General features: G+C 31.3%; 2 protein-coding genes across 3 annotated transcripts; one reads left to right on the forward strand and one right to left on the reverse strand.

Annotated features, from left to right (window-relative positions):
* Window positions 1–1,610: 1,610 nt before the first annotated feature.
* LOC137832392 (phosphatidylinositol N-acetylglucosaminyltransferase subunit P) lies at window positions 1,611–7,389 on the reverse strand. 2 transcript variants are annotated; one of them, XM_068640536.1, is made up of 6 exons: window positions 6,946–7,389; window positions 4,537–4,613; window positions 2,944–3,139; window positions 2,684–2,756; window positions 2,107–2,225; window positions 1,611–1,914 (listed from the first exon to the last, which is right to left on the reverse strand). In XM_068640536.1, exons 1-6 carry the CDS (start codon window positions 7,091–7,093, stop codon window positions 1,793–1,795), a joined length of 735 nt encoding a protein of 244 aa, XP_068496637.1. In that variant the 5' UTR covers window positions 7,094–7,389; the 3' UTR covers window positions 1,611–1,792. The 2 variants fall into 2 exon arrangements, with proteins under 2 accessions (XP_068496637.1, XP_068496638.1); XM_068640537.1 differs by lacking the exon at window positions 4,537–4,613.
* A 6,623-nt stretch (window positions 7,390–14,012) lies between these two features.
* On the forward strand, window positions 14,013–16,860 carry LOC137832391 (F-box protein At5g46170). The gene is made up of 2 exons (XM_068640534.1): window positions 14,013–15,580; window positions 16,394–16,860. Exon 1 carries the CDS (start codon window positions 14,431–14,433, stop codon window positions 15,568–15,570), a length of 1,140 nt encoding a protein of 379 aa, XP_068496635.1. The 5' UTR covers window positions 14,013–14,430; the 3' UTR covers window positions 15,571–15,580; window positions 16,394–16,860.
* The last annotated feature ends 1,385 nt before the right edge of the window (window positions 16,861–18,245 follow it).

Below are 18,245 nucleotides of genomic sequence, written 5' to 3' on the forward strand. Positions count from 1 at the left end.
TATTTTCCTAAACTTTTTGTCTCATAGTACTATTTTCACTTTTAAATATTTACAAAATTTAATAAATTTAAATATTTATAAAATTAAAATAAAAGAAAATTTTAAATTAAATATATAAAAAATTTATGAAAAAATATCAATATAAAGAGAATTAAATAAAATATTTTATAAATATTTTGATGTAAATAAATATTATGTATAAAATAAATGTAAACCCTAAACCCTAAATCCAAAATACTAAACCCTAAACGGTAAGAAATTATAAAAAATATTATATAACCGTATTTGTTATTATAATTTATGACATATATTATACAATTTATTATTTAAATAGAAAAATAAAAATAAAAGAGTGTTTCATGAAAAATAAAAATAAAAATAATGCTATTTGAGAAAAAAGTTCTCAACAAGACCATTATTAAAAAAAAACATTTTGTTGTAACTATTTTTAGTACATAAATATTTTTAAAGAAAAAGGAGGCGATATTCTAGTAAGAGGAATCGTCTTCAATATTAAAACTACTTATAAAAGAATTTATGTTTTTGTCTTATTGAAAGAAGTAGGAAATTGAGTTTCTTGGTAATTTATGCTTTCTTTCTTGATTGTGTTACAAGGAGGTCTTCCTGAACCAAAAAATACCGTCTTATGATAAGTTGTTTGTACATGCTAAGCACTAGAGGGAATTCTATTCACCATCTACGTCTTTTAAGCAATCAAAATGTAAGAAAAACAAATTCGGATCGTACACCATACATTGGACATGTGACACCTCTTGGCTATCACAATTAAAATTTGGCTTTTGCTTACCACACTCAATAAATTTGAATATATATGCATTGCACTGATGAAAAATGATAAAAATATCTTTTTTACTTTTTAAATAGAAGTGGGAGCAATTCAAAATATATCATGGATTTGATATTCCAGAATAAGATTTGGGTTTATGAAATACCTTTCAGGATTAGGTTTTCTAAAACAGTTATATGGAATAATCATTTCAGGAAAAAATGTTTTAAATTTTGTTTTCCATAATCTCCAAAATGAGATATTGTTTTTTCAATTCTATCCAAAAAAAAAAAATCCAGAACACAAAACAACCTATTCCATATTTCATTTTCCATAACGTATTTCCTAATTCTGGAATACACTGAAACGCACAAAAGTAGGAAGCAAAAGCTTTAAAAAAATTCTTTTCGATCATACACTCTGCCACATTTTAGACGTGTCAATATCATGTTCAGTGTCTATGTCAGATACAGTGCTTCATAGCATACAAGGTTCCCTAAATTATTCAATAAGACCGTGGTCTTATAATTCATTCATCCGGAAGTAGATCAATGGAGAAGATTTAAAAGAGAAGCAATATATATTTTATAATGAGATATGGAAAATTTATCCATATATTTTTATACTAAAAGAATTATGCATATTATGGCTGTTACCTCCACAAAGGGTGCCCATGTCACAAAGACAACCACAATTCTGGGATAAGAGTCGAATACATAATATTACTCCCATAAACAAAGAGGTTGTTTCCTTACCTATAACTCTTCACCACCAATTCATAAAGTAGCAAGGTTCAAAACTCTAAAATAAGCAGAGAAAGGCATTTAAAATCTGGTCCCAAAAAATAAACATTAAAAGGAAATTCTACGGTATAAATCATTCTTTAACAACATCAACTAAATAAATTTCACCTCTGTAGCTAAAACCTCTCCTACAAGAACCCAAATTAGCACACTTGTTTGGCAGCAATTCCCACCATAACAACATTGCAGATATGTGTGATTGTTAGGTTACATCATTAAACATAATATCATTGATTCTGTCAATGCCAATGTCTGAAATGGGCTCGATGGGTTTCTCATCTTCTAGAGAACACTCGTTACTCGAAGGATCTTTACTGAATTCATCTGAACAAAGAGATGTCCATATCAGTTATAAGAAAAATTGAAAACATGCTTTGGATTTTGGATTCTAACTGATAGCACAGCCTAAAAAAAGAAAAATCCAAATGAATTTGGCGTCAAGCTTGTTTTGCTTACTAACATGTAGCAATCAAAATTAAGCACACGTGTCATTGAAGAATTTGGCATCAAACTCACCAAAAATTGTGTTTAAAGATGCAGGGGAAGGTGTTGAAATGAAGTTCAGGCCAATGTAGAATCCCAGCATCAAAACAACGGTCACCATCACATATGTTGGTACTGCTAGAGCCCAATATCTGAAAAGCCAGAAGTTGTTTTGCTAACATTTTGTCACAAACAGTCTGAAAAGCCCAATATCTGAAGATCAATTTTTTTCCTACATATGAGAACTAAGTTCCCTGGTCCATTATCTCCAAAGTAAAAGCTGATGCAAAATTCACATTGTTTACATTAACAGTTGATTTTGAAATCCTTTTTACATACATATTCATTATTAAAGTCTCTAAAGAAAGAAGTTGGGCTTAATACCCTCCATCCCTCCCCAAAAGCCCTACTTAACAGCTAAATTGACAAACCCAATAAAACTTATTTCATGCACCATGACTGAGTTTACATTTGTAGACCTTAAAATTAACACTTCAGAATTTCTCACTTTAGGTTTTCTTGACAAAAAGAATCTTCTTTTGTGCACCCAAACAATTATATCTGATACTTTTCATAGGTTCAAATAACAACAGCAGTTGAGATGTCTAACCTGCTAGGATAGTACGAGATGCCAGCAGATTGTAGCCATGATTCTGGAACATACGCCCATATGAAGAAAATAACTATTCACAAAGAAAAAAATTAAAATACAATAAAAGTCAAAAATCCCATGAGTGTCACGAAAAACTTTGGTGGATAACTAAAAGTTACAATCATCACATACAATATTGCGCATAGAAAGTCATGTATAAGAAAGGATACACAGAAAAGGGTTACAATTCTGAAGGGCAAAATAGAAGGGAAGAAGACCTGTAGCAACAACAGTGGTAATAGAACCAACAAAACCATAAACTTCAGAAGGCTTAGGGCCATGATCGCCAGACAATCCAAAGCCAGAGGTTTTGTCATCAGGGTCAAAAACAGACACAGTTTTCCTCCGCTGCTTTGACAGACTGAGAGTTCTTCTTGGACTGTTCACAGAGTGGGGACTTTCCATGTCGCGTCCCTTCAATTACAGTTAAACTCTTAAAAAATGCTAGAGAATAATGCAAATTCTGTTTGTTTTAATATCAAATAACAGGTACCAATAACTACATTCACTAACACGCTTTCAAACATACAAATGAGTGCATTCATCATTATTTTTTTTTTATAAAGTTTTCGTGTTAGGCATCACTATGCAACTTGACATCTCAGCTAAGCTGACACCTCAAGTAACAACAATCATCTGCCATCACATGAAAAAATATTATTAAAAAAAGAAAAGAAAGAAAATACAAAAATATGGGGGGACTAGACCAAAACCCATATGTTAACACAAACGATACATAGGTAGATTATACCTATTCATAAAGAATTCTAAGAACAGACTAGCAGGGAGTGCATTCATCATTATGTTATTTATAATTATTTTAATATATTTTTTATTCGAAATAAACTGTTATGAATTTACAACTCTGAAGTTTGATGATCTTGATCAATTTAAGCTATGTTTAAAACACATTTTGCTAGCAGTATTTATTTTTGTGGTTTTATGTTAAGTGACAAAACTTAGTAAAATTGTGATTTTTATTGGACACTTAGCAACTTGATTTTCCTTAATTTTAATTATTAAGAAGTGAGTTTAAGCCCTAATTCAACCCTACAAAACTAACATATAAGGTGAGGATTGCCCAACTTATATATTATAAAATGATTTTATCTCTTGATGTGGGATCTCCAATACACCTCCCTCACGCCAAATAGCTGAAGTTCAACCTCAATACTTTTTATCATTCTTATCTTAGTTGTTCTAGTAGTACTTACTTTTAAAGCTAATTTTATAACTCAAAATCGTAGATAAATCTTATTGAAATGTCATTCGTTGCAAATTCTTAGTGAGTTAAAATAGATTATGATTACTGATGAATCTTGCATAAGTCCCTAAGGATACAATACTTGTTTAAGGTACTACATTGACTCAGTACACCTGCTGAAAGGGAAATCTTAACACTTCAGTCTTAAACAAACTCTTGTTGGAAGATCCTAATAAGGAGTACACCCTATTTCTAAGCTTCCTGGGACCTCACTGGGTATAAATCTATTTGCTCATATTCACTACCTAACGTTGCTAAGGGAAAACATATCAGATTAGATTCAGAGCTTGGATCCTATACAGCCCCCTGCCCCAGCTTATCTATTTTAAGAGGTTAAACTAGAAAGTCAGCAACACATTACAGATACACGTTGTTAAGCAAGACCACAATGTAAAAAAACAAACCCCGATAAAAAATTAATCATTAGCGACATTGACAATGGATGATACTACCAAACAGAAAACAATCATCAGAAAACATTACAAAAAAAAATCCTCCATTACAAACATATGGAGCCAGAACAATTTAATCAACAACCAGAAATTACCAGGAAATGACTTTGGCCAAAAGCTTGAGCTATAGTATAGACAGTCCTGCTAACACTACCAACCACACCCAAAATTACTGCAAAGAAATGTAACAATTATTATTAGTTGAACACTGATTTATCACAGAAGTAGGAATCACTTCTGTACACACTTGATGCCAATGTCAATCTTATCACTAATTAAGTGTTTGCTGTCTCTGATAGAGTAAGTCCAAATGATGGTACTTATAAAATTGGCAAGCAGGCTATTGCTTTTGAGCTACATAACTTATTTTCTCTAAAACCAAATAGTCATGCCCCTTCTCCCTCATCAACTATAATAATGTAATATTCTTACATCTCAAGACCATTGCATTCTTATGGCTATAATTGTGCAAGTCTTCTTAAAAAAAACTATCTTACCGAAAAACGATAGTAATATTAATCTGATAACTTACACAATTGAATTGGGTTTAACATAATTCAGCTCAGTGTAACTTGTTGAACTGACAAAATTCAACCTTGTTCAATTAGATCAAGTTAAAAAACTTGGACTGGATTAGTTAGTCCAACCCATGTACATCCGTACGAACGCCTGTCCTAACTGTTAACAGTTTAGAAGGCACAACTTATTATGATTCTTCATAAAATTACTTGAGTTGAGAATATGATTAAATGTCAACTAACATGCAACAAAAAATATGATTACTCAAACTGGAGAAGAGAGAGGGTAAGAAGGGCTACTAGGACCAAACCATAGAACCAATAGAAAACTTCCTTCAGATACAAGAACAATACAGTGAGAGACGCTGTCTACAACCCACTCATCCAACACAGGTTTTAAGTCACGAAAACATTTGAGCAATTTAACTAAGCTGAAAGCAAAAGCTCTTTACATAATCAATTGAAATATAGCAGCCTCGCCATACCAACAGATAACACTCGTACCATAAGTATTCATATTTCATGAAGATGCTGAGCTATTTAAAGTATAATAAAAATCAACCTCTCGAATCAATAACATTTTAAAAGAACTAAGGTTGATCGCTACATGCCAAATGATATGAAGAATAAAAGCAAAGTGCGAGCCATCTTCACTGTGATTTTTTTTTTTTTGTTGAGGGGAGGTATCAAGCAAAATCATATTCAATAAACAATTTGAGAAATAGCTAGGAGAGAGACAACAAACACAAAGGACAAACTAGCATCATATAATCACAGAAAGTCACTAGCAACCAAAGGTGAATAGAAACGTCATAGAAAGTCACTCCTCTCATCAGACAAAGCCTTGGCCATGGCTTCAAATTCAAGTCTTTTGCTCTCAAAGGCCAGAGAAGCCTCTTCTGCAGTGTTGTCAGTGCCCAACCAGACACGTGCACCCTTCAGTGATTTCCTCACAAAAATCCCAGAAGAAAAAAGAATCCCCTTGCATTTGGTAGTTTGTAGACAGTTTTAGACGCAACTCATCATGTTTCCATTTTAAACATGGCAACATCAAAATTTTATAACCAAAATTTCTGACTGCTAATTTTATCGAAGCTATTGTAAGGAAGCCTAACCAATCAAGAAAATGTAAAACTTCATAGAAAGATAAATCTCAAGCGCAAGAACAATGAAGAACTACAAAGGTATACAATAACTCATTCTCTATATTTAGAAATCATTCATAGTTTCATATAAGATTGACACGCACAACACAAAGAAAAGCAGGAAAGTAGAGGAAGGAGAGGACATCTTGCACTGTTTATCTAGAACCTAAAAGTTCAAGTTTTATTTTAAGCTTAACAAATAATTTGGATTTCAGGTTATTGAAGCAAAAGGTAGAAAGGAAGGTGTTGCAACATGAAATCCTCCGTGCACTATCACTCATGGATATGATATATCTGCTCCTATTAGTCTCAAGTTAAGCCAGCCACAGCCTTAACACAGTGAACCACCAGCCACAACAATGAAACTGGAGTATTCCTCAAATTAATTACTCCTTGGTCTATAAATATGTTTTATGCTCCCGATTAATAAATATACTAAATTTTGGTTTTCGATTTTCTAAAGTTGGTTTTATTTTGTGTTTTTTCTGAATTTTTAAAAGTGAACTAAATTGTAGTTTCATATTCATTACAAGACAAATATAACTAGCGCAATTATTTCTGCAATGTAGTTCAGGAGAGTCTAAAAAGCTTGATATCATAGTTAAAATCACTGTCACAAATCTTGTTCTCAACATACAAACGTGTTAAGGGGTAAGTGTTAAGAGGATTTTAAACACGTAAAAGATAGCCACTAATTTGAAACAGAGCAAAATACGTGGACGAGCAGATTGTGTAGATAGTCCTAGGGGTGACTTTTTCTACAAATAAAAAAAACAACACACTTAAAAACACAGTTGGAAATGGTTCAGCTGATGGCACAGAATGAGATTTAACAGCTTACCTTCACCAGGAACGCACGCAGAGAACGCCTTCCTAATTTGCAATGCCTTCCCCGATTTGCTCCAATGCGAAATTAAAACAAAGAATCGGTAATTTGTTAGTAAGAAGAGATGTATTGAAGTTAAAGGAGAGAAAATTGAGAGAAACATAAATATCAGGACGAACCCTAAAATGCTGAGAAGATGGCCCTGAGGAAGAAGAAAGAGAACTCAGGAGTGATAAATCCTAAGATGCCGTTAGATGATGATAACTGAGGAGGGAGAAGGAGCGCTATGAGAAGATTAGAAGATGTGGATGCTACTCCATTGCCGTTCGCACACCACCTACATGGCCTTTGCTCTGTTATGAAAACTTCTATTTCCATGCGCAATTGGTTTTACATTTTACCATGTTGGACCCCCACAAGGAGATTAGATTAGAACCAAATGATTAACAGTCAAAACTTAAAATTTTGTTATGGCTTCAGTTAGTGTTTAAACTTTGTAATTGAATTTTTTTAATTAATATTTAGTAAATTAAAATATAATACAAATTTACAAGACAAAAAAAAATAGTTTATAATTTTTTTAAAAATAATTACTCTAAAATCAGTATCTAAGTGTAGATAATAGTGATTAAAATTTTAAGTCTTTAATAATGGAATAATTAGAAACAACAAATTATTTTTTAATTTCTTACTTTTATTGATAGAAAATTATTCTCTAAAATAGATTAAAATATTAAAAAAATTATATTAAAGACTAAAGAGTTTTCTAAATAAACAAGTACTTTTGCATTTATTAATTACTAAAAATATGATATCTAATTATATTATTAATTTTAATCAATCGAAACTATTTCAAATATTAATAATTTTTAATTATTAAAATAGTATATATTGAATTACTATAATGATTCATTATTTTATATTTAATATTTTTATAGGGTTTAGTTCCTTTGTTTATATATGTAACATCATCTTAACACGTTTACAAAAATTGAAAATTGTAAATTTAGTTAATGATATAAAATCTGATGTATTGTTTTAAAATTATTGGAACTGCTGAACTTATAAATTTCACTCAATTACCATTCATTTAATTGGCTAATACTAGTTATATTCTCCTAACCCGAGAGAGATTGTCTCGTTAGTTTACGGTTTTTTATTATTTATCATTGATAAAAATTTGTAACGTGATTATAAAATATTTTTAAAAGATAAATAATAATAAAATTTGAAAAAAACTTGTGAAAGGGAAAAATAAATAATTTTATTAATTAGTTTACTTTCAGGGATCTTCATCCATTGAATTGGTCTTGATAATCCAAACAAAAAATAATAATTAATTTAATTTGAATCAATCTAATCAATTAATGATCAAATGGTAACAATATATATATAGAGAGAAATTAAAATATTTGAAATGAATATGTTAGTTTTGCAAAACTTAAAAAAGTGTTTACAAAGCATATGCCATGAATGCACACATGCCACATCGTGCGCGCGTGTTCTGGTTTAGTCAGTGATTTCTTGGATCCAAATCTAAATTATGAGAACAATGTTAAGTGCACATGCTTTATGATTCCTATTTGGGATACAAAATATATGCATTTTGTAAGGTTTATTTATAATAAGTTTTAGGTATAACCTACAAATAGACAAACCAATTACATCTTCCATTCGTTTGCAGATTTTCCTTTAACTTACTTCTTCTTTTCTTAATTCTTAAGTATCCATCACCACTGAAGATAAATTATTAAATATTAACATTATACTCCACTTAGTCGTTTGACATCATATAAAATCTTCAAAACAATGCACAATCAGAAAATTTCCTAAACAAAATAACCAAATATTAGTATAATCAGTAGATAACTATAATTTTTATAAACATTGTACAAGAATTCCATTTTGTGGTCGTGTGAATCGAAAGCCTAAGTTTGAAGTTTGAGAAAACTGTCTTTTAATATTTCTACCTAAACCATGATTAAATGGTTCTGAACTGTATGCAAAAGGCAGCAACAATTTTAAAGTAGTGTTTCATAGCAAATTGAAAGAATTTCTCAACAATTTTTAAAAGCTAGTTTTCAACGGATACCACTTGCAAAGAATAAACTTTTTTTCTTTAATGTTCCGGTTGTGTGAAAAAAACTGAACATCCTTCTGTATCAGAACTTTATTTTACTACAGCTGAACAAATTCCATTGATATAAAAAATAGGGATACCTTAAGAAGGGGATACGAATTATATAATAACCAACTTACAGTCATGATTCGTATGCATCGATCAGGTAACAGTTTCAGCTTTGTACAAATTCTATTTTCAATATTCGTTGGTGACAGAATAAAATAAAATCAAAGGAATAATCAGATTCATGAGATAAAAACAGGATGTAGGGAACCACGTTCATGAGACTAATTTTGATTGAATTCAAAACCAGCTTGTAATACTGAAGGCCAAACACTCGCATACACGCAAACATTCGTCTAGTCCATCTTTCGTTCATCTTGTTCCACATTTTATAGATAAATTAGTAATGTCATTAAATAGACATTACACGATAATCACATAGAAATCATGATTAATAGACAAATTGAATTTAATTGGGTTGTTTTAGTGTTGGAAAAATCATAACAAATTCTTCCTTTTGATGTAAATACAAAATGAACACTTGCAAAAACAATAAACAGATAAAGAAAATTAGAAAAAAATATAATAATGACATCGAGAATTTTTTAACATGGAAAACTTTCTCAAATTGAGAAATAAAAATTTACTTGACCTAGTCCAGGCAATGTCTCCAGTATAAAATATAATTACAATATTTGTTTCTTTCACATTGAGAGGATACCACCTAATTTCACCCAATAATGATTGATTACAATGTCTATCTAACATCTCACTAGGATTTCACACTATGGTGGATATCTATTATCTCATTTCTCTCTATGTTGCTCTTCTCTCTTGCTTGTATTTCTCTTTCTTACAAGTTCCATTTATATAGATGATAAGAGGAAGACTTCTTCCTAAAGAGATAGTGGATAATTAATGTTTATCACATTTTCAAGATACCTTGAAAATACCATTATTGAATATATTCAATAGATCAATTATCAAGATTCATTTATCATGGTCCCCATTAAATTAAGGAGGGGTTTCCAAAATTTAGTGCATAACACCCTAAGGCCTATAGTCATAATTATAAATAGAAAACTATCCATTAGAAAGAAAGTAATAAAACTCTTATCTTAAACATATAACACCCTTAAAATTAATTTGAGTGTCAGAGTATTCTTGCACGTAATCCCACCAAAAAGGTCAGAAAGATAACAAGACCAACAAAAAACTAGAAGAATACAGCAAACAAGGAAAATTACGTCTATGCAACCGTTAGTAACTTGTAAGAACACATTTCATACAAAGGAATGGATTAATTTGAACAAGTTTAGCCTGAAAATTTTGTAGATCTTTGATATTGTGTGACCACTTAAATGGTGTTTTTTTCAGATTTTTTTTGCCTTTCTACCAATTCAAGTTAGTTTTAGATAAAGTATTAGAACATGGATGATATAATAAATTAAGAGACCTAAACGAAGCCCGTTTAGAAATTCATTCAAAGCTCACACCAAACAAGATTTGTTGAGAGACAATGCATCCCAATAGATAATAACATTTGTAAACATTATTGGTTTGATGTAAATATGAAAGTTATGGATGAGTGTTCATTGGTGAATTAGCAACTTGTTGAAGACATTAATTATGACCAATTGGTTGTAGCTACAGAGGAGTCTCATCTCCAAAATATAACCAACTTGATAGCAATCCAATTTTTCATAATGATGGAAGAAACATTATATTAGCTGCATATTGTTGAACAAAATTTAAAGAAGGAGCAGTAATTATCATTATTCACCAACTATCACTCCTAACTTCCTTATCACATGCTTCTCTGTGTTCTACAATTGCATCCACAACTGTTTTAAACATACCAGTAGCTGTCCTTTATCCATTGAATACATCTATCTCCATCAGAAGTTGAAGTTAAAGTTCTGTCTCATCATGAATCCATTCAAGAGTTTATAACCCACAGAAAAGTGTAGTAAATTTGAGCAACAACACTTGCAAAACAAGGCAAGAGTTTTTTGTTTAATCAAATCTTTAGCCATAAATGATATTGGATGGATTTTTTATTTTAATATAAGTAAAATTAAAATATATAAATCATGTTACGATGAAAATTCATTACAGAAAATATATTAAAATACATATTTTAAATTTGTAAGGAATAATTTAAATGGTGGTGTAATGTTTTTAGTAATATGTAAATTTATAAATGAACAATACAATTTAATTTAATTAGAAAGAATAAATATTCAAGAAAATTAAATATATAAGAGATAAATTAAATATAATTGTGAGATATTTTGTTTAGTTACATAAATAACTTGGTAAAATCCTTATGTGGAAGAGTGGTGTATTTTGATTTATAAAGTGAAAGTTGTTTCAGTTATCATTTGACATAAGAATTATTAGACCTATCTAGTAGGGAGTTAAGGAAATGATGATTTGTATTTAGAAATATTTTTCATTTTCACGTACAATGTCAATGTTTCGACCTCAACTTCGTGACTTTAGAATTCAAAACTTTATCACGATTTTGTCTTTAAAATACGTATAAAAAAATCAAAAGAGAAAAATATATTTAAATTATCTTTGAACTCGATTCTTAAACAAATGTGAGATAAATCATTAGACGTATCGAAACAAACACTTGACCTCGACCCCTAAAAGATATGAGATTGTCAAACATACCAAAACAAGTCTTATCAATCATTGTTTTCGATGTATTATTCCCTTTAAAGCTCATAACTATTAGAAGAATATATAAAAATAAATTTATCTTGTTATATATCTTTTAATACTTTTACTCAAATTAAGTACATAAATTTTAAAATTGAAAAAAAAATAAAAATAAATTTGATAAGTACAAGTTGGTTAAATATTTTTTTATGGACGAGAAAACATCTTAGTATTTTATGTATTTTTTTTCATTTAGTTTTTTAAGATGTCTTTTAATAAGAGAATAATAAATGTCTCATTTTTTAACCTTTACTGTGTGTTTGTTTCTAAATATATGCTTTGTAAACGTGGAAAGAAGAACTATGACTGTGTACTTTTGTATTTATTGATTCACGAACAAAAACGATGATAAATTTGTAATAACATATGCATTTTTTGCTGGTTTATTCTCTCTCAGGAAAAGAAAGAAGTGAAAAATTACGTGAAATATATCAAATTATATAATTTAAAAATTGTAGTACATAAGATGTTATGTTATACAATATAACGTAACATGATTAATTACGTTATTTTATACGACTTAATATAATCGATTAAGTTATATAATATAATACAATAGAATAATAAAAAATTAAAAATTTAAAAGAATAATAATAATAATATTCATAAAATAATGATTATAATAAAAAATACTGATAATAATAAAAATATTATTATTAATAAACTATTAAGAATAAATAAATATTAAATAATAACAGTAGTAATAAAATAATAAAATTAGAAATAATAATAATAATAAACTTATAAAATAATAATTAAAAAATTAATAACAACAATAATATTATTATAATTTGATATTTAATTAAAAGTAATTAATAACATTAATTTGATATTATAATAATTATACTTTTTACTATATTTCCCTCAATTTATTTTGTTAGGTTTTGGATTTTTTTGTTATAAGGACTTCTCCTATTGGATCTCTAATCTCGATTGAAACATATAAGAAGTAATATTTCCAAAAACTCTTCTAACATTCAAATCAGCATTTTATATTTCGTGATTAAAATAATAAAATTTTATTTTTATTTGACTTGAATCCATGTATTTATAAGAACAAATGAATTTTTATGTTGATAGATTCAAACTAATACGAATAATTGAGTTAATTATTGTATTAGATAGATATTTTGGATATCTTAATTATGTTAGTTAAGTATCTTAAACAGTAATTTCAATTTGGTTTTTTTGATGTGTTCGATTATCCTTGTCATGATGATGTCGACCATGTATGTATCATTATAAAAAAAAACACAAATTTAAAAAATATGGATAATATTGATTTATTTACCTTTACAAATTGTGTTTGCAATAAAAAAACACACACGACATGGCTTCAATAACTATGACTTTGGTATGAAAAAAAGGACGCATGCATTTATAAATGAATCCATATTTTATGTGAAGAGAAATTAATGTCAATTTCTATTTCAATTAGCAAACCAATTGTCCAAACTGTGTTTATATTAATACATAGTTTAAATCACTCTCAAATAATGAATTATAAAATTATTAAAATTTTAAATTATTGATAAATATAATCTAAAATATGTTTTAAATTAATAACGATAAATTTTCTAACTTGTTAATTTTAGTAAGCTTTGGGTTTTTGTAATTTTTTTAATTGAGTCTGTACAAAGGAAGTTAAAACAGTTCACTGATTTATCTGTTTTAATATAAAAATTATTTTTTTAATATTAATTTGTGTTATTAAATTAACATTTTAAATTCAATAATATTTTCAAATTTTTTTCTAAAAAAAATCAAAACGTTTTTTAAAAGAAAGCAAAAACAAGTGAGAATTGGACTTTATCTCGCGATAAAAAGGCCTGTTGGATTGTGTAATTATACTGGCATTGTGTTGGATTTGGTATTTTTTTTCTGAAAAAAAAAAATCCATTCTCGAATTTTAAATAGTTTTTACTTCATATTTCTTAAAAGTATATTATTTTTATTATTGAAATTATAATTATTGAATAAGTTGGTTAATAATAAAGTTGTTGTGATTAAAGTTCTAAATATTAAATGCAAAATTTAGAGTGTAATAATGAATATTTTTAAAGTTTTATAACTAATATCAGTTTAATAAAAATAAAAATAATTGATATTTGAACATCACTTATAACATTAATATGATGGTAATTATTATTTTTTACAAGATATGTAGTGATTTATTATAAAATTGATATTTAAAGAATAAAATAATAAAAGAAAAGAGTTTTTAGGTAGAATAAAGAATAAGAAAAATGGAAAAGAAGAGGGTTAGATGGAGAAATTAATTGATGAGATTAGAGAGGAGAGAATAGTGTGGAGAGAGTGGAGTTAGAGGAAGAAGATAATGAAAAGGGACAAGAGAGGAAGAATGATGAAATGACACACAATCACAGCCTCTACCACTGATCCACCTTTTTCCTCGACGCGCATCGTATCTCTCTCTCTTGTTTCTCTTCTTCTCTCTCTCATATATGTAAAGACAAAACCAAAACCATTTGCAGTCTCATTTTCCAATCTCTTTCGCTCTCTCCCTAACCGTGTTAAGGCTTCACCCGTTGGTAGATCTGCATCAAACAAACCCCTAAATTCAAAAACCCTTGCGATCGGATCACCTTAATTCGTTTTCCCAATTTCTCTGCTCTTTCTCTACAATGTCCTCTCAGCGCGCAGATCTAGCGTGCCGGATCTTCCCGGAACCCGATGCCTACCAAATCGACCACTTCGACCGCCTCCCGGACTCACTGCTCCTCCTTGTCTTCAACAAGATCGGCGACGTCAAAGCCCTAGGCCGCTGCTGCGTCGTTTCCCGTCGCTTCCACTCCCTCGTTCCGCAGGTCGAAAACGTCGTCGTTCGCGTCGACTGTGTCATCTCCGACGACGACTCTTCCTCCTCCTCCGCCTCCTCCGACAAGTCCCGCGGTCCTTTCTGGAACCTCCTCCGCCTCGTCTTCGGCGGAATCGTCAAGCCCATCCAAACCCTAGGCCAGTTCCTCGGCCCTAAACGTCCCTCCTCCTCCTCCCCCTCCCCCTCCTCCTCCCTCGCCGTCGGCACTGATGACGACTCCGACGCCGGCGTCACCCACCACTCCCCCACTCAGGTACTAAAAAACTTCAACGAGATTCGCCTCCTCCGGATCGAGCTCCCCAGCGGCGAGCTTGGCATCGAAGACGGTGTCCTCCTCAAATGGCGCGCCGATTTCGGATCAACCCTCGACAATTGCGTCGTCCTCGGCGCTTCCTCCGTCTTTCACCCGAAAGATCTCACCGACAGCTCCGCTACCGCCACCAATTGCACAGACGACAACGGAAGCATACCCGACTCGTTCTACACCAACGGCGGCCTCAAACTGCGCGTGGTTTGGACCATAAGCTCCCTGATCGCCGCCTCCGCTAGACATTATCTTCTGCAGCCTATAATTTCAGAGCATGGGACTCTCGACAATTTGGTCTTGACCGACGCTGATGGGCAGGGAGTGTTGTACATGAACAGGGAACAACTTGAGGAGCTGAGGGTGAAGCCTCTTTCTGCGTCGTCTGCGTCTAAGAGGACTCTCGTTCCGGCGCTCAACATGAGGCTGTGGTACGCGCCGCACCTGGAGTTGCCCGATGGGGTTGTGTTGAAGGGTGCCACGCTTGTTGCCATTAGGCCCAGTGAACAATCCCCGAACACCGCCAAGAAGGAGGCTTCTGATTTGTCTTGGGTATCCACGGCGTTTGAGGAGCCTTATAGGACAGCTGCTACAATGCTTGTCAAGAGGAGGACTTATTGCCTTGAGATGAATTCTTTCTGATCCATTTCAGGTGCTTAACTTAATTGTTCATATATATTTTAATTTGTTGAGTTCCCTTTGATTTGGGATATATGGCCTTGTTTGTTTGATGTTTCCTTAAATTTGTTTGTCTTCTAACCACATTTTTGGATGTGTTTTGTCGCCTGAATACTTGAACAGAGCAGACCTAAAGCTGGAGAAGGATATGTGATGCCATTCAGTTTTGGGTTGGATAAAACCTACATGCATTTTCCTAGGTGCTTTTTGGTCAATTCTCTGATCAAACATGTAGTTTAATCTCGGTAATCTACATTGGTGTTTAATGTTAGCCTTTGTTATTAGATTACCGAGGTGAAACTCATTGGAATGGGAGAATAGAACCATAAACACTTTCCGAAACTGTATCTAAGTTTTGTTCTCTTTTGTTTTTGAAAGCAATTTTAAAAATTTGATAGAATTTGGATGAGAAAGTAATCATCAATCAAACCAGACCTGCTTTTCTTGTTTAGTTTTCTATGAAGGTTTCGAAGTCAAGGGCTCTTTACTGTTTGTTTCACTTCAGTTATTTTTATGTTAATTGATTTCCTAGTGACTGCTTGATTGTGTATGTGTACGAGGAATCTCTCTTGCTAATCGGTTTGGTATTTGGATCAATTGGAATGGAGGGTGTATAGAATGCATTTGCATGTACTTCTTCCCAGCTAGCTTACCTCACTACTGTTTAGTTTTTATGTTCTAATTGTTTCCTTGTTTACCTAATGAGATTCTTTTAATTCGATGTTATATCATTGTTTACTTTATGAAAGTTTAGAACTCTCATATTTGTTTGAAATGGAAATTTCAGGAAATGTAGAATCATTTAAAAAGGGGGAAAACTCAAGTTCTTCATAGAAGGAAGGAATCAGAAAACTCAAATTTTCTTTGGGCGGACATGAAGTGGAAGCAGCTTGGTTGCAGGAAACTTGCTCTTCCCGGCTTCAGAAACTGTGGCCCAGACTTGAGTAGTTACTGAGGGGAACTGCAAATCATTCACCTATCATGCTTAAACTGAAAACTGAATGCATCTGCTGGTTTTTTTAATTTGAGGCAATGCTTGTAAGAGTGCACACCTGCAACTAGGATGATCATGTAAGAGCTTTAAGTTTGTAGTCATCTGCCCTTATCAGATCTCTGTGAATATTCTAGGTATCAGTTTGGTTTGCCTTTGTGATATATTTTTCTCGAGTTAAATGAGCAATGTAATTTGCTTCTGTAATTTTAAATAACTGCTGGATGAGGTCAATCATGCGAAATGCAATACTTGTTCCTGCACTTACTTCTTTGTCGTCTGAAGGTTTTCGTGGGGCTGAAGCGAGTCAAATTGGTTTGCAAGTTACTTGTCGGTGTGAACTTGTAAACTGTTCAAACGAGACTCAAGCTAAGGAATGAAGGTGCAGCCGAAAATATTGGCTTGTTTATTAAATGAACCCAACTACAACTTTTTAAATATTCGGTTCATACTCTGATTTGGGGCTGAATTGAGTCAAGTTAATTGAATTTGTTAACAGTTCAGATAGCTATTCATACCACCACCTAAGAGTGGCTACCTACCAGCATAATCTGAAGTGAAGTATGAACTTCTCAGATCACACAAGCAGTATATTTTTTTTTTCGCAAAAACAAGTTGTACTGTCTGCGAGCTGATTTGATTTTGAATGAACACGTGTACGAACACTCAACGAAGTTGGAAAATTAATTAAAAAGAACGGGCTTTTTATTTATAGTTCGGCTAGTTAAATTTGTCATCCATCCAGTTTTATATTCTTACGTGTTTAAGTAATATAATTATATATTTCATTAAAAAGAAAGCGTTTGTTTTGATATAATTTATGTGTATTGGTTCAAATAATTTATAAATATAAATTATAGTCATTCTTGTCCATTTCGAAATAATTATATCTGTTTTCTAATTCTCGTTTATTTTTAACATTATTAAAGTTTGTGTTAGTATTTTTTTAACCAAGTTTGATCATTTATGTACTGAAATATATTTAATATGTTTAATGAAGACTTTTTTTTAACATCCAAATGTCAGTTACATGCGTAAAGGTAATAGTTAACATTAAAAAAAAGTGCAGTATTTAGATTTACAATAGGAGCATGAGATTGTTATAAAGATGATTAACTTAGAAGTAAGGATGAGTTGGAGAATTCCTAATAAAAAAAAGGTTTATACCTAAGTAGCTGAAATTAGAGGTGCCTACTTTGCTTAGCTTAGGTGTTATAACAGTTTTGTCGTTTTGGTTTATTATGTGTGCGTCGGGGGGACAGAGAACTGAACGTATTTAAAAGTAAAATTGGGTATTTAAAAAGAGTGGATGGCAATTTGAGTGGAGTGAAGGTAGAAGATTAGTTAGTTGGGAATTGATACATAGTATGTATGGGTTTATTTAAAGCTCACATGATGTCTTCATCACGCCCTTCATAGTTGTTTACATCGTGTCAAGACTGCAACCTTTCAACACCCTTTATTTTGGTGCTCAATGGTCCCCTTTTAATACACCACACTTCCACTTTCTTATTTCTTATTTCTTATTCACATACCTCTATTTTAAACTATGCCTTCACACTCTTCATAACAAACACTTTCACTCCAATTTTTCTTTTACTTCTTTTTTTCTCAATCAAGACTTTCGTACTATGTATTACAGATACGA

The sequence above is a fragment of the Phaseolus vulgaris genome, chromosome 6 (genome assembly GCF_000499845.2).
Source record: "Phaseolus vulgaris cultivar G19833 chromosome 6, P. vulgaris v2.0, whole genome shotgun sequence".
Taxonomy (NCBI): Eukaryota; Viridiplantae; Streptophyta; class Magnoliopsida; order Fabales; family Fabaceae; genus Phaseolus; species Phaseolus vulgaris.

Coding starts and splice junctions, on each gene's coding strand:
- LOC137832392 (XM_068640536.1), bottom strand. CDS start 7,093: ATGTTTCTCTCAATTTTCTCTCCTTTAACTTCAATACATCTCTTCTTA. Junction 3,140..4,536: donor TTGGCCAAAGTCATTTCCTG/GTAATTTCTGGT, acceptor CTGTAATTGAAG/GGACGCGACATGGAAAGTCC. Junction 1,915..2,106: donor ATCTTTAAACACAATTTTTG/GTGAGTTTGATG, acceptor CTCTTTGTTCAG/ATGAATTCAGTAAAGATCCT.
- LOC137832391 (XM_068640534.1), top strand. CDS start 14,431: ATGTCCTCTCAGCGCGCAGATCTAGCGTGCCGGATCTTCCCGGAACCC.